This window comes from Tupaia chinensis, unplaced genomic scaffold, assembly GCF_000334495.1.
Source record: "Tupaia chinensis unplaced genomic scaffold, TupChi_1.0 Scaffold144269_1, whole genome shotgun sequence".
Lineage (NCBI taxonomy): Eukaryota > Metazoa > Chordata > Mammalia > Scandentia > Tupaiidae > Tupaia > Tupaia belangeri.
This window is the reverse complement of record NW_006204127.1, coordinates 295,907-311,449: the sequence shown is the minus strand read 5'-3', so window position 1 is coordinate 311,449 and position 15,543 is coordinate 295,907. Positions and strand designations below refer to the sequence as shown.

Below are 15,543 nucleotides of genomic sequence, written 5' to 3'. Positions count from 1 at the left end.
ATGCTTATTACTAAGTAATGAGCCATAGAAAATGCCATACAACTAAACAATTAGTTCACAGAAATCACCCACATTTCACAGTATATTTAACGTTATTAAAAATATATCATGAACTTTTCAAACATGTAAACATAAAGCAGGAAAATTTTGGATGTCATTTGTGCAAAATAAATCAGAAGGCAAATAAGAAGGCAAAAGAAAAAATCTGACTTCAAATCAGTCTGTCTTCACTAGTATTTCTTTCTTTTTTTTTTTAGAGGTTTTTGCTATAGGGTGCATGCGCTCACCAGACAGAGACAGAGAGACAGAAAGCGAGAAATCACCCCCCAGGGGGGATGGCCACGCCGCAATCCCTTCTCCTCCATTCTCCTCTTGGGATCTGGGGCACGCACGCACACATGCCCAGCGTGAATTTTAAGCTACCGGGTCCCGGATGCGAACCGCGGTCAACTACATGGGAGTCCAGCGACATAGCCATTATGCTAACTGCTGGTCCCTCTTCACTGGTATTTCTGAAAAACAATTTTGTTGAGAGGAGCAAAAATATTTTCATACAGTAAGAAAAACTAAGGATAATTTTTTCTGAGAAAAAAAGAAAATTTCACATGTTTGCTGAGAACTGTGTTTCCTACCAGAAACATATTTACCACACTTGCCAGTTAACAGGCAGGACAGCAAAGGAACTCTTAAAAATATACTAATGATATGGTTTATGATCTTAAAACAAAACCAAAAGCCAGCGATGTTCATTTTCCAGACACTATATGCTTAATAGGTAATTACACACTTTAAAATACATAATTTTCCACTTAAATATGCTACCATTTTTACAGCCTTTTCCTTTTTGCCTATCTACACTTTTGTTTTCCTATTAAAACAAATCTTAAGACATACAGCTAAGTACTAATTTCTATTCACAGCCATTTAAAAAATATCTTCTCTTAGAACATTAACATGACATAAAAATGAAAAAACAAACACAAAAGAAGCATAATAAATAATTTTGTATCCACCCTCCCTCCTCCTGAAAAAAGCCATGTACGACTCAGCAGTACCAGCTGACATAAATCAGTGAGATTTCCCGTGCAGAAAGGAAAGAGCCCAGGTTAAGCACTGCAGTGTAACCTGGAAAGAGCATCCTCGCTCCCATCGTTTGTAAGAGGCAGAACGGCGACAGGGAGGGGCGAGGCTGTTCTGGTTCTGTTTCAAGAATCACCCACAGAAGACAAGTGTGGTGACAGAGTACAAGACCACGTGTAATCAGTTATGAAGCTTTAACACCAAGGCATGGTTTTTTGCTCCCCTTTACCCTAAGTCACATTAGAGATTTAAACTACATGTCCTCGTGGTATTCCAGGTACTTCGCCGTGATGGGTTCTTCCAGCTGAATCCCTCCACTGCCCATTAATGCGAATGCTGGGTACATTGTGTGGGCACAGTCCACCTGGCGCTCGTAGAGGCATTTCATGTGATCTGCGTCGTAAAAACTCACTCTGCCTTTGTCATAGTCAAGGAAGACCCCAATACTTGCTGGCATGGGAAGAACTCTACTTTCAGGTTCATTGGAAGAGGTAGGTGACTTGGGTATAAAGAATTTCTTCATGCCTATAGTAACTAACGTAAAGGGCTGTGAAGAATCAAAACTGGCATCTTCACTTCCGCTGTCGTGCCCACTGTCTTGCTCATATCTAAAATGCAACACACAAAGAAATTGTCTGTACCTCATCCATAGGTCTTCAAGTATCTTTAAAACATTTTCACAAGATAATACATTTAAAGTAAAGAAAAAAAGTTTACATTGAAAATTTCCTATTAAAACTAACTTTGGGGGAACCAGCAGTTAGCGTAATGGCTATGTCGCTGGATTCCCACGTAGTCGACCACGGTTCGGGTCCCGGACCCGGTGGCTTAAAAAACTCACGCCGGGCGCGTGTGCGTGCGTGCCCAAGATCCCGAGAGGAGAATGGAGGAGAGGGGATTGCGGCGTGACCATCCCCCCTGGGGGGTGATTTCTCGCTTTCTGTCTCTATGTCTCTCTCTGTCTGTCTGGCGAGCACACGCGCCCTACAGTGAAAATCTCTCAAAAAAAAAAAAAACTAACTTTGGGACCAGCAGTTAGCCTAATGGCTATATCGTTGGACTCTGGACTCCCATGCAGTCGCCCACGGTTTGCGTCCCAGACCCGATAGCTTAAAACTCACACAAGGCGCGTGTGCGTGCGTGCCCAGGATCCCAAGAGGAGAATGGAGGAGAAGGGATTGTGGCGTGGTCATCCCCCCGGGGGTGATTTCTCACTTTCCGTCTCTCTGTCTCTCTCTGTCTGGGAAGTGCACGTGCCCTATAGCAAAAACCTCTCCAAAAAAAAAAAAAAAAACCTTAGAATTAAGTCACAGATTCAGTCCTAAATTCCCTGTCATTAAACATCTAGTCAAGTAGCAGCAAGTGGCATGGAGGTTAAGGTGCTGGATCCCACATGGCCGACTGCATGGTTCAAGTCCCAGACACAGCAGCTTGAAAATCACGCCAGGTGCATGTGCATGTGTGGCCAAAATCCAAGAGAGACTGGAGAAGAAGGAACTGCAGCAAGGCCATGTCCCCTGACGGGTGGTTTCTCACTTCCTCTCTCACTTTCTGGCATGGACACGTGCCTATAGAAAAAACTAAAAGCAAAACAAAACAAAACAAAAATCATCTACTTTTCCCTAGATAGATATACAAGTGAATATCTTAAAAAAAAAAAAAAATCAGTAATAACTTGGGTCTATCAAAAATAAAATGGGGGAGGGGGAATGAAGGAGCTGGCCAAAGAGGAAATATTTGTAGCAAACAATCATATATAAGAAAATACATGATGTGTGACTTAATCTAAGGAATTAAAATAAAATCCAGACTAAGTAAAATAAATGGGCACTTCAAAATAATGAAAAAAGAAAAGAAAAAAAAAAAGCCATGTGTCATTCTTCTCCTAAGAACCTTATTTTTGCTGAGGATTTCTACATGAATCTATGATGTAAACAAGGATTATGAAGGGTTTTTTCCTGTATTATGAAACAATAAAAATTTATAAAAATTGTGGGACCAGCAAAATAGCATAATGGCTATGTCGCTGGATTCCCATGTGGTCCACCGCGGTTCGACTCCTGGACCTGGTGGCTTAAATTCACGCTGGGCACATGTGTGTGCATGCCCAAGATCTCAAGAGGAGAATGGAGAAGAAATGATTGTGGTGTGGTCATCCCCCCTGGGGGTGATTTCTTGCTTTCTGTCTCCCTGTCTCTGTCTTTTTTGCAAGCACACATGCCCTATAGCAAAAACCTCTAACAAATTATAAAAATTTTCATACATGCTCCTTCCATTTTTTCATATGTATTACTTGCTTTTTATATATTTGGGATTATAATGCATCAACAATTTTAATCAGTTTTCACTTCCATTATTTCTTATGCTATAAACTTTTTTTGAAAGAGATTTTTGCTCTGGGAAGACAGAGAAAGACAGAGAGAGAGAATCACCTCTCCAGGAGGGATGGCCATGCCACAATCCCTTCTCCATTCTTCCTCTCAGGATTTTGGACACACACACACATACACACACACACCTGGTGTGAGTTTTAAGCCACTGGGTTTAGGACTTGAACCATGGTTGACTATGTTAGGGAGTCCAGCAACATAACCATTCTGCCATCTCCTGGTTCCCATATTTTTAAACATTCATACTAATACTGTATTAAGTGCATATGCTACTATGTTTAACTATTTCCCTACTGCATTTTTCAGATCCAGAAATTAAAAACATGTATTATCTTTGTGCAAAAGATCTTTCCTATCATTCAGATTACTGTTCCCATAAGTGATCAACAATTATTTGTCTAGGTTAGTACACCTTGCTCCATTTAGACCTAGCTTATACAATTGCTATTGGTGAATCGCTTAAGACACTGCAATTATATGCCATGAACACATCTAATGTGATCCAATTTTGTAATGGATTTATGAGAAAGTTTAAAAACTTGGGTCCCAAAATAAAATAACTTAATACCAAATGCAAAACATGATAATCAGAGGTACTTCACTATATATGGCCACTTTTACCACATAATTTAGGTGATAGGTAAAAGGCTTTCACAATTTATAATTGTGAATTTGTATTATAATCAAGAGGTGTCCAAAACAGATTTCCTCATGGCATCAGAAATTACCTGATAAATTCCATTATTAAAGGTGTAACTCAAGGCAGCTGGTCTCCTTTGCTCAGCCACCCACCCAAACATGTTGGGTTATCAGAAAAGCAGTAACATATTTTGCATAGAAAAACAGAAAAAATGTCATGACTTTTCCAACAACCCAACAGTAGCTAAAATATTAGAATCTCCCAAAAGCATACCCCAAATGTAGTAAATAAATCTGAGTCTATTTCCAGACTTATTTTGCTAAACAAGGGTATTTACTTTAGAAGAATGATCAAGTTCTACATCAATATAAGAATCTACCTTGGGCTAACTGCATCCCGGGGAGAACGGAGCCATTCTTGTAGTTTATCACTGGAAGCAACTCCAGCTTTTACCAAGTAAGAATATGGTTCCACACGGAAGGCCCAAAAGTGCTTCCCTTTTGTAATGCCAACATCTCCGATGATATAGTCTAAGCTTGTGTAATAACCCACGTGGATCCGTTCTGCAGCAAGAAGAAGATTAAATCCAGCTCTGCTCTCTACCCGGTCCCTCTTCAAGTTCAGCAAGAGGTGTTCATTGTTATAGCCACACTTTTCATCAAACAGGAAGCTGAAAACTAAATAAGACTTAAGATTAACTTAAAGTCTGAACATCATTTACTAGCATTTTCATAATTTAAACTTGATACTTTTTTTAAATAGGAATTAATGAGATGAGACGGTATCATAGTACTCCAGACAATGATGACAAAAACCCAGACCTCGCAGCAACTTCCAGCAGAGTCTCTACAACAAACACTGCAGAAATCTCAAAGGCCGAAGACATTTTAAAAAGTGAAATGTTATAAATGCTACTTACTCTTTGGAATAGAGATAACAAATCTTTCATAGATATTGTACACTACTGAATCTGTTTTTTATCCTTAAAGAGTTGTACGTTTTCATAAGTATATATTTTCTTAATTATGTATTGCAAATTTTGCAAATTTGGAAAATTTTAGTTATTTTAATAAAGCCTTTTCTTTGTCATTTAACATAGTAGACATGAAAAACAAGATAAAGAAATGTAAAAAGAAGAAAATAAGTAAAGGCTTTGAGTTCAAAGAGACCTGGGTTTGAATCCGTGCTCAGGCATTTAACTAGAGATGGAACTAAACTTTAATTTCCTAAACTATGGAATGGAAATAATGCCACTTTCCTAAATCTCTATCATCTCAAATCCACTAAGCACAACACTGGCTGCTAGTCAACTGGAAAATAACCCAAATGTCCCACAATAGATGAATGGATAAAGAAAATGTGGTCCATACATAAAACAGAACATAATTCAGCCTTAGAGGAGGAGGAAAGTCTGAAACCTGATACAATGTGGATAATTCTTCAAATAAGCCATATGCAAAAGAACAAACATTACAAGATTTCACTTACATTAGGCAATTAGATTTTGCCAATTAGGCAAAGTCAAAGAGACAGAAAATAGAATCAAGGTCACTAGGGTTCTAGGGAGTGGGGCAGGGAGTCATCTGATGGGCCCAGAGCTTCAGTAGGGACGATTGCCAAGTTCTGAAAACGCGAGTGGTGACAGCTGCACAATACTGTGGATGTAATTAATGCCACTAAGCTGTACACTTCAAAATGATGAAAATGGTAAATTTTATCCATATAATACCAAAATTTGTAAATGGGTGCCTGAAAAGCTACAGCCATTCCTCATATGCAGGCCAACTGTTCTTCCTGGTAAAGCCATTACCCTAGCATAGTTACATGCTTCCTCTCAATCACAAAAGTCTCCTCATTTGCACAACAAATTCAGGGCCATCCTATTCATGTGGCTTCTCTCAGAGAAAAGAGAACCCAAACATTTCCCTTCCTCCTTTCCCCTCCACTGCATTACTGAAAACAGCAGCCATGGCCAGGTTTTTGCTTCTGCTTTCTAACTAGAAAAGAAAGCAGAGATAGTGTAAACCAGAAGATACTTGATACTTATTCATCTGAAACTCTCTATTGGATTTTATTGAAACTTTCTACTGGATTTTTACTAAAATTGAAAGAAATAGTTTTAGCCAACCCTATATATTTATATTCTAGTTTTTTAAGCCACAGTGTGCATGAAAAGCAAGTAATACTTCTCTATTTTGAATAAAAAGAGAAGGAAGGGCAGTATAGAGAAAATTCGGGTACATAAGCCAGTAGAGATGAGAAGACAATGGGGATCTAAAAACCAATTGAAGGTGTCTCTAAGGACATGAAGTAGCAAAATATTTCCCTGCCTACCTGGACAGAACACAACTTTGGTTCTAAATGTCCCCTCATTCATAGAGACACAATAGGAAATATCACCTATCTATAAGTTAATTCCACTCTGAAACCTATAGGCACTCTGTGAAGCATCTGCAATCTTTATCTTGAAAGAAGAAGGGTGGAGGTTGAGCATGAGGAGCTTTTAGCATGTGGAGGGGAAGCTACCCATGAAGTTCCAGCACCTGCCTTCCACCCACATGTGCTGAGCACACTGAGTCAGACAGAACACTCAAGCAAGTCAAAATTACATATCAGGATATTAAACCTATTAAACTGAAAAATATCTACCTAGATCCTATCTTTTATTAGAGATTTCCATAAACTGACCAAAAATTAAAAATCATACTATTGGGTCATCGAAAAAGTCACGATGCATTTTTACATACAAAAATAAATAATATTTACAAACTTTTAATGTACCACTTATGGTATTTTAATCCCAACATAATAGCCCTGGCTGGCTCAAATGTCTTCCTTTCGTGTTTTCTCTATTTGATGCCAGTCAAAAATCTAATCCTGGGGGCCAGTAGGTGGGGTGGTAGTTAAGGTGCTAGACTCCGACACAGTCAAATGCAGTTCAAGTCCCAGTCTTGGCAGCTTGAAAATCATGCCAGGTGGGGACCAGCAGTTGGCATAATGGCTATGTCGCTAGACTCCCATGTAGTTGACCGCAGTTCAAGTCCTGGATCTGGTGGCTTAAACTCGTGCCAGGCGCATGTGTGTGCGTGCCCAAGATCCCAAGAGGAGAATGGAAGAGAAAGGATTGTGGTGTGGCCGTCCTTCCTGGGGCAGGGGTGTGATTTCTCTCGCTTTCTGTCTTTCAGGCAAGTACACATGCCCTGTAACAAAAACAAACAAACAAACAAAAACCCAAAAAACAAAACACCTCTCCAAAACAAAATCATGCCACATGCATGTGTGTGTATATGCTCATAATCCCAAGAGGAGAATGGGGGAGAAGGGATTGCAGCATGTTCATTCCCCCAGGGGTGATTTCTCACTTTCCCTCTCTATGTCTCTACCCAGTAAGTGTATGTGCCCTATGGCAAAAGCAAAGAAAGAATTGAAATCTGTTCTCAGATTTCTTCTATGAGAAGAAATTCAAGTATTTGGTTCATTTCTAAATCCTAGCTAGGTATCAAATTTACTTTTCTGGAGTCTTAAAAACAAGAGCTGGCTCAGTGGAGTCTACATAGAGACACCAACTGGTTTACTACATCAGGGTCTCTTCCAACCCTTACTTTTTGTATTTCCAGCATGCATAATACCTGGAGCTGGAGGAGTATGGAGAATCAGTTCTCTGCTGCAAGGACTACAGATTGAACCCCTGTAGGCTCTCACTCTGAAAGCGTAGTTACAATTGTTTTCAAGATCTGAAACGACTTTACTTGTGCCACACACTTGTATCTCATTCCATGACATTTCGTCATCTCTGTTAATCTTCCGGTATTCAAGAACATAGCTATCAGCGTTTTCCTTTTCTGGATGGTGCCAGTTTATCAAGGCATTGTTATAAACTTTGCTCTGTTCCTCATTGATCTCGGGCACATCTATGCCTGAAAGAATTATGAGACAGAAAACAATGTTAAATTATTGATATTTCAAACTTTGTACTTTTTGTCCATAAAAATGATACATTGTCAATACTTAATGACTTCCATTCTGTCTGAAAGTTTCTAAATGTATACTGTTATGCAGAAGAAAAAGACTAAATACTGTAGTATTTATAACTAAAAGGAGATAAAATTGAGACTCAATCATAGCATGTGGTTGAGGAGCTGAACTTCCACATGGCTGACTTTCTCCCTCTCTCTCTCTCTTTCTCTCTCTCCAGTGAGTGCATGTGCTCTCTAGCAAATTAAAATAATAATAATAGTGATAAATAACTAGTGATTAAAAAAGTTATAGCTTTAAGAATTACAATTTTAGGTACCAGCAGATGGGGTAGCGGTTATGTTGCTGAACTCCCACATCACTAAAACAACAGCTTAAAACTCATGCCAGGTGCATGTGTGTACGTGCCTAAGATCCCAAGAGGAGAATGGAGGAGAAGGGATTGTGGTGTGATCATCTCCCATTGGGGGTGATTTCTCACTTTCTATCTCTGTCTCTCTAAACAAGTGCACATACCCTATAGCAAAAATAATTTTAAAAAGGAATTAAAATTTTTAAAAGCTCAATTAAAATTTTAACCATCTTCCTTCCACCTACTGGAATTATCATAGACTTGAAATTTTTCATCTATATCCTCCCATACACAATTATTTAAAAAAAATTTTTTTTTTTTTTGGAGAGGTTTTTGATATAGGGCACATGCGCTCACTAGAAAGACAGAGCGAGGCAGATAGACAGAAAAGAAGAAATCACTCCTCAGAATGGATGGCCATGCCACAATTCCTTCTCCTCCATTCTCCTCCTAGGATCTTGGGCACACATGCACATGCACCTGGCATAAGTTTTAAGTCACCGGGTCTGGGACTTGAACTGCGATTGACTACATGGGAATCCAGTGACATAGCCATTACATCAATTGCTGGTCCCTATTTTAACAGTTTTTAAATCTATGTTTGGTGAGTACACAACTCTTAATGAACATTACATAATATCCTTTCTTATTTTCCTCTGTGGATTTGCAAAGCAACTTAATTTTTCTTAATTATAAACATATTTTTGTAAGAAAATAAGAAACTAAGACAGACATTTAAAAAGTTAAGTAATACAAAGATAATCAAGATCATCATTATAGACTCTCCGAAGGGATGGAGCTGTAGGCTGCACATCCCTCAGTAGGCTCGCCAGGGAGATGGGCAGCAGTGGTGGCAGTGGCATCCTGGAGCAGGAAGACTCCATGCTGCCCTGTTGCAGCCCAGGATGGAGTGATGACTCTGACATCTGGGAGGATACAGCATTGATAAAAGCTGATGATAAAGCTCTGGCTTCATTTGAGGATGCACTAAAGAACATTTGTAAAACTTCAGATAAATCAAAAGGCACACCAAAAGAAAACCAGTTAAGAAGAATAAATGCCAGGAAAAAAATAATACGGCTCCCTTCAAACAGTGGAAAATTGGTATCAAATGTTCTGCCATTTGGTCAGAAGATAGTCGAATTTACCCAGCTACTATTGCTTTAGTTGATTTTCAGAGAGAAACCTGTGTTGTGGTTTATTGGATATGGAAATAAAGAGGAACAAGATCTATCTTACTCCTCCCCAATCTCTGGAGTAGCTAAATAACACATAAGAGAATGCTCAAGGGAATAAAAATGAAAGTCAAGTTTCAAGGGATGAAAGTGAGAACTCCACTCCTCCATGTCCCCCGGAAATAATCCAAATAACACCAAGTCAAAAGCTACTCCATGGAACTCTACTCTCCACCAGCTCTCAGGGCAGAGCCAGGATGAACCAGGAACAGGAAAGCCAGGACTAAAAGTCAGTAGGCCACCACCACCACCATTACCACCACCAACACCACCACCATTACCACCACCACCACCATTACCACCACCACCACCATCATCACCACCATGACCACCACCATTACCACCACCACCACCATCATCACCACCATGACCACCACCATTACCACCACCACCACCATCATCACCACCATGACCACCACCATTACCACCACCACCACCATCATCACCACCATGACCACCACCATTACCACCACCACCACCATCATCACCACCATGACCACCACCATTACCACCACCACCACCATCATCACCACCATGACCACCACCATTACCACCACCACCACCATCATCACCACCATGACCACCACCATTACCACCACCACCACCATCATCACCACCATGACCACCACCATTACCACCACCACCACCATCATCACCACCATGACCACCACCATTACCACCACCACCACCATCATCACCACCATGACCACCACCATTACCACCACCACCACCATCATCACCACCATGACCACCACCATTACCACCACCACCACCATCATCACCACCATGACCACCACCATTACCACCACCACCACCATCATCACCACCATGACCACCACCATTACCACCACCACCACCATCATCACCACCATGACCACCACCATTACCACCACCACCACCATCATCACCACCATGACCACCACCATTACCACCACCACCACCATCATCACCACCATGACCACCACCATTACCACCACCACCACCATCATCACCACCATTACCACCACTACCACCACCACCACCACCCTGCTTCTTATGCTGACTGACCATTTCCCTCTGGACCACCAATAATTCCCCCACGGCTTCCCATATGTCGAGATTTCCTTGATTTTGATGCTTTGGGAAGTATGTTAATCTCAGCACACTAGTGCCTATAATACTGGCTATTATATGAGTTTAAAGCAAAATCAAAAAGAAGGCAGGCACGACATTTCAATTAAGGAGTAAATCCACCATCATCTTAACAATGAATCTCACTTTTGTATAAATTTTTATGAATTAAAGAAAGCAGGTGTTTTTAAACATTTAATACATGAAATGTTAAAAACTTGAAGAGTTGGGGCAAGTGGGTGGCGTGGTGATGAAGGCACTGGCCTCCCACATGGCTGACTCTGACCACAATTCTAGTCCCAGACCTGGCAGCTCGAAAACACTGTCAGGTCCATGTGCATGCATGCCCAAACTCCTGAGAGGAGAACGAAAGAGAAGGGACTGCGGTATAGCCATCACCCCTGGGGCAGTGATTTCTTACTTTCTCTTTCTCTGTCTCTCCCTGTCCCTCTCCAGAGAGGTACCCTACAGCAAAACAAAAACATCCTAAGGAAAAATAAGTTAAAAAGTTAATGGAAAATAATATTAAAGACATTTTTTGAGAGGTTTATTTTGCTATAGGGTGCGTGCGCTCACCAGAAAGAGAGAGAGACAGAGAGACAGAAAGCGAGAAATCGCCCCTCAGGCATGGCCACGCCAATCCCTTCTACTCCATTCTCCTCTCGAGATCTTGGGCTCACATGCACACATGCCCGGCGTGAGTTTAAGCCACAGGGACCGGGACTTGAACTGCGGTCGACTACTTGGGAGTTCAGCGACATAGCCATTACGCTAACTGCTGGTCCCTTTAAGACATGTGATACAAGAACTATTAGATAAAAGATTCATCTATGTCCTCACTAGAATTCTTGCTAGTTGGCTGTGTGAAAAAGCTTATTTTTTTAATAATAAAAAGATCCTTAGGATCCAAATTCAATTTGCATTGCTAGGAATCAAACAATGATACTTTCTGATTTGTGATGCAGTAGAAAGTATTATGCTTGATCGAAAATTTAATTGGAATTTTGTCAAGACTTTAGATCAAATTTCCCACTTGCAGGATATACTACAGATAGAGTGACAAATTACTGGGTTGTTGGAAAAATCAAGACATATTTTTCTTTTTTTTTTTTTTTTAATTTTTTTGAGAGGTTTTTGCTATAGGGTGCATGTGCTTGCCAGACAGACAGAGAGACACATAGAGACAGAAAGCAAGAAATCAACCCCCAGAGGGGATGGCCACGCCGCAATCCCTTCTCCTCCATTCTCCTCTCGGGATCCTGGGCACGGACGCACACGCGCCCGGCGTGAGTTTTAAGCCACTGGGTCCAGGACATGAACCGCGGACGACTACATGGGAGTCCAGTGACATAGCCAATACACTAACTGCTGGTCCCAAGACATATTTTTCTAAGCTAGAATGTATCATAATTTTTCCAATGACCCAATAAATAACACTATGAAGGAAACAATCAGACAGGTCCCAAATATGGAATGTGGCAAAAGAAAACTGGCCCCATTCCTTCAAAATACCAGTGTCAGGAAAGAAAAGGTGAAGAGGGTGGGTACTCATTATAAATCAAAAGTTAGTTAAGGAATATAACAATCAAATGTAATGTGCAATCTTTGATTAGATCTTGGTTTGCAAAGTTATCTGTGAAAGACACACTGAGCCTGGGGGCAAGAAGGAAACTTGAACACAGACTAGATTTTAAATTATATTAGATGATTTTTCTAATTTTACGAGCTGTGATACAGGTATTGTAGTTTATGGAAGAATGTTACCTAATTTGCATACTGAAGTGTTTAGGAGTGAAGCATACCATCTCTAAAACATTTTAGATAGTTTTTCAAAATGTGTGTATGTATGTATATGTGTGTGAAGCACATATTGATACAATGTCAATAAATCTCACTGGAATGTATCTGTATGCTCACTGTATTACTTTATTCTATTTTCTATATGTTTAAAAGTATGATAAAAATACTTATTTAAGGGATCAGCAGTTAGCGTAATGGCTGTGTTGCTGAACTCCCATGTAGTCGACCGCGGCTTGAGTCCCGGACCCAGTGGCTTAAACTCATGCTGGGCACGTGTGCATGTATGCCCAAGATCCCGAGAGGAGAATGGAGGAGAAGGGACTGAGGTGTGGTCATCCCCCTGGGGGGTGATTTCTCACTTTCTGTCTCTCTCTGTCTCTCTGGCAAGCGAATGCGCCCTATAGAAAAAACCTCTAAAAAAAAAAATACTTATTTAAAAATTAGCTATAGGGAGCCAGCAGGTGGCATAGTTAAGGAGCTAGACTGCCATAAGATGAACAGCAGCTTGAGTCCCAGACTGGTAGCTTGAAAATCATGCTAGGCCCATGTGTGTGCATGCTCCAAATCCCAGAATAGAGGAAGGATTGCAGCATGGCCAACCCCCCGGGGGGTGATTTCTCACTTTCTCTTTCCAGCAAGTGAATGCACCCTGTAATAAAAACCTAAGGAAAAACAAAAAACAAACAAACAAAAAAAACCAAGCTATATGTCATTGCAAAAAAAAGGTAATCACTATAACAACTTTACATAGATTTTGTCAGTATTTTTACACCTATGATATTCTACTATCTACATTTATCAACATGTAACTATTTTGGGAAATACATTTACTTTTTACGAAAAACACAATGATTAAAATATCACAGCTATCTTTGTGCATATGCATAGTCTTCTCCACAGAAAAGTTCCGAGGCTTCGCTACTTGGCTCATGTGGTAGGGACCAACAGCTAGACCGGCTGCAAAGGTATGTACACACACCACATTCACGTCGAGCACAGCAGAGGACAGGACATGGCAAGCACGTCTGCCTCTGCTCCTGAAAACAGGGAAGCAGAGGGAGAAAGCACCTTCCAGCGGGGCCTGGGCAAATGGCAATACCTTCTCCATCTAGCCATCCTTTCAGGACCTGGGGCATGTACACACACATACCTGGGGTGTTTCCAGACCACTGGGACCAGAACTCAAACCACAGCTGACCATGTGTGATCATCTCCCTGCACCACGAGGCCATGAAGCTAGTCCTTTAACTTTCAACAAGACAAATTTCATTTGATAGATAAATGCACTTTTTTTAAGTGTTTATTTATTTTTTATATACATTCAATCACATTGCTTTGCTTACAAAGTGAATGTTTCAAAATGTGAACATTTCTCCCCAGTCCAGTTGGTCAAAATATCTTCAACAGATAACACCACACCTCCCCATCCTGTCAGTGCTCTGCCTTTGTACCCCTCCTCCAAATGCCCTTCCCTAGGCCTCACCCCCCCCACACACATCTGGCACTCACACCCGTCTTTTGTGTTTGTAGATAAATGTACTTGAATGGACAAATCCACAAATTTCTATCTATGAAGTAACCAGACTATATGTTTGTAAGGATTATGATTACTCACCATTATGAAAGAGAAACCGTAGGGAGACAAATAAGAACGAAGGGAAAAGAAGACTTCCCTGCTAGAGAGCAGAAAACACAGACAAGCAAATGCTACGAGCTGCTGCAGCCCCCTCGAATGCATATGTTGAAGTCCTAACCTTCGGCACCTCAGAACATGACTGAGGTCGATATATTTGGAGACAGAGTCAGAGGATGGTTATACTGGCCAGAGAGAGAGGGAAAAGGCATCCTAAGCAGGCATGGGCACACCGCAATCTCGTCTCCTTCATCTCTTCCTCCTCTGGGGATTTTTCCAGAGTGCTTTTCAAGGTTTTTCAGACTGCCGTACCTGGGACCAGAGCCATGCAGTTGGATATCTTGGATCTAGCCCCTCTTAACCACTAGATCACGAGGCCAGGGCGAGATAGAGTCTTTTAAAAGATAATTAAACTATTGGGTTGTCAGGAAAATCATGATGCATTTTTTCATAGAAAAATATATCATGACTTTCCAATAATCTAATAAAATGAATTTACTGGAGTGGAGCCTAATCCAATATGACTGATATCCTTATAAAAAGAGATTAAGACACAGACATGTACAAGCGAAAGAAAGGTGATGACAGAGAGAAGAACAATCTAGCCATCAAGGGGAGAGGCCTCAGAAGAACCACCCTGCCGCACCTTGATCTCAGACCTCTACAGCCTTCAGAATTGTGAGAAAATGAATTTCTGTTGTTTAAGCTGTGCAACTGATGGTACCTTGTTATGACAGCTCAAGCAAACTAATACAACAACGGGGACACTTAGAACACCATAGAATCCACTCAAGCCTGCAGACTCCATTTCTAGGTTTCTGCCTTACAGAACCTCAGGAATATGTGCCCAAAGAAACCTTTACAAAGACATTTAATAAAGCATTACTTATAAGAGGGAAAAAAAATAGAAACAAATTATCTCTCAATGGGTAAATAACTTATTATGTTACTATAAAGTTCAAATATAGCTTTAAATCAGAACTTCTGTATTAAATATTTATCTTAACATATTAAAAAAGTAATTTACAAAAAGACACCTATAACATTTGTCATTCATGCAATGTTTTAAAACACACAAACCAATAAAAACATAGTTTTGTACATAAAAACATTTTGTAATAACATGAATGGGGAGGGAGGTTCAGCCACTGGCATGGAGATTGAGACAGCTGGCTCCCACATAACCAACTTCATGGTTTGAATATCAGCCCTGGCAGCTTGAAAAACATGGCAGGTGTTTGTGTGTGTGTGTGTGTGTGTGTGTGTGTGTACCCAAGACTCCAAAATGAGAAACGGAGAAGGAACTGTGCCATGCCCATCTCCCCTGG

At 40.6% G+C, this 15,543-nt stretch overlaps 1 protein-coding gene and 1 pseudogene across 2 annotated transcripts in view; one reads left to right on the top strand and one right to left on the bottom strand.

Annotated features, from left to right (window-relative positions):
* Window positions 1-1,023: 1,023 nt before the first annotated feature.
* The window catches only part of TRIM36 (tripartite motif containing 36), a 38,439-nt gene continuing 23,919 nt past the window's right edge, over window positions 1,024-15,543 (bottom strand). For both annotated transcript variants that reach the window (XM_014583383.2, XM_027767454.1), the window contains exons 7-9: window positions 7,740-8,027; window positions 4,490-4,787; window positions 1,024-1,688 (exon numbers count right to left, since the gene is read on the bottom strand). In XM_014583383.2, coding sequence (XP_014438869.1) covers window positions 1,334-1,688; window positions 4,490-4,787; window positions 7,740-8,027 — 941 coding nt within the window. In that variant the 3' untranslated portion in view covers window positions 1,024-1,333. The remainder of the gene's footprint in view (window positions 1,689-4,489; window positions 4,788-7,739; window positions 8,028-15,543) is intronic.
* On the top strand, window positions 9,275-10,899 carry LOC102486310 (survival motor neuron protein-like; annotated as a pseudogene).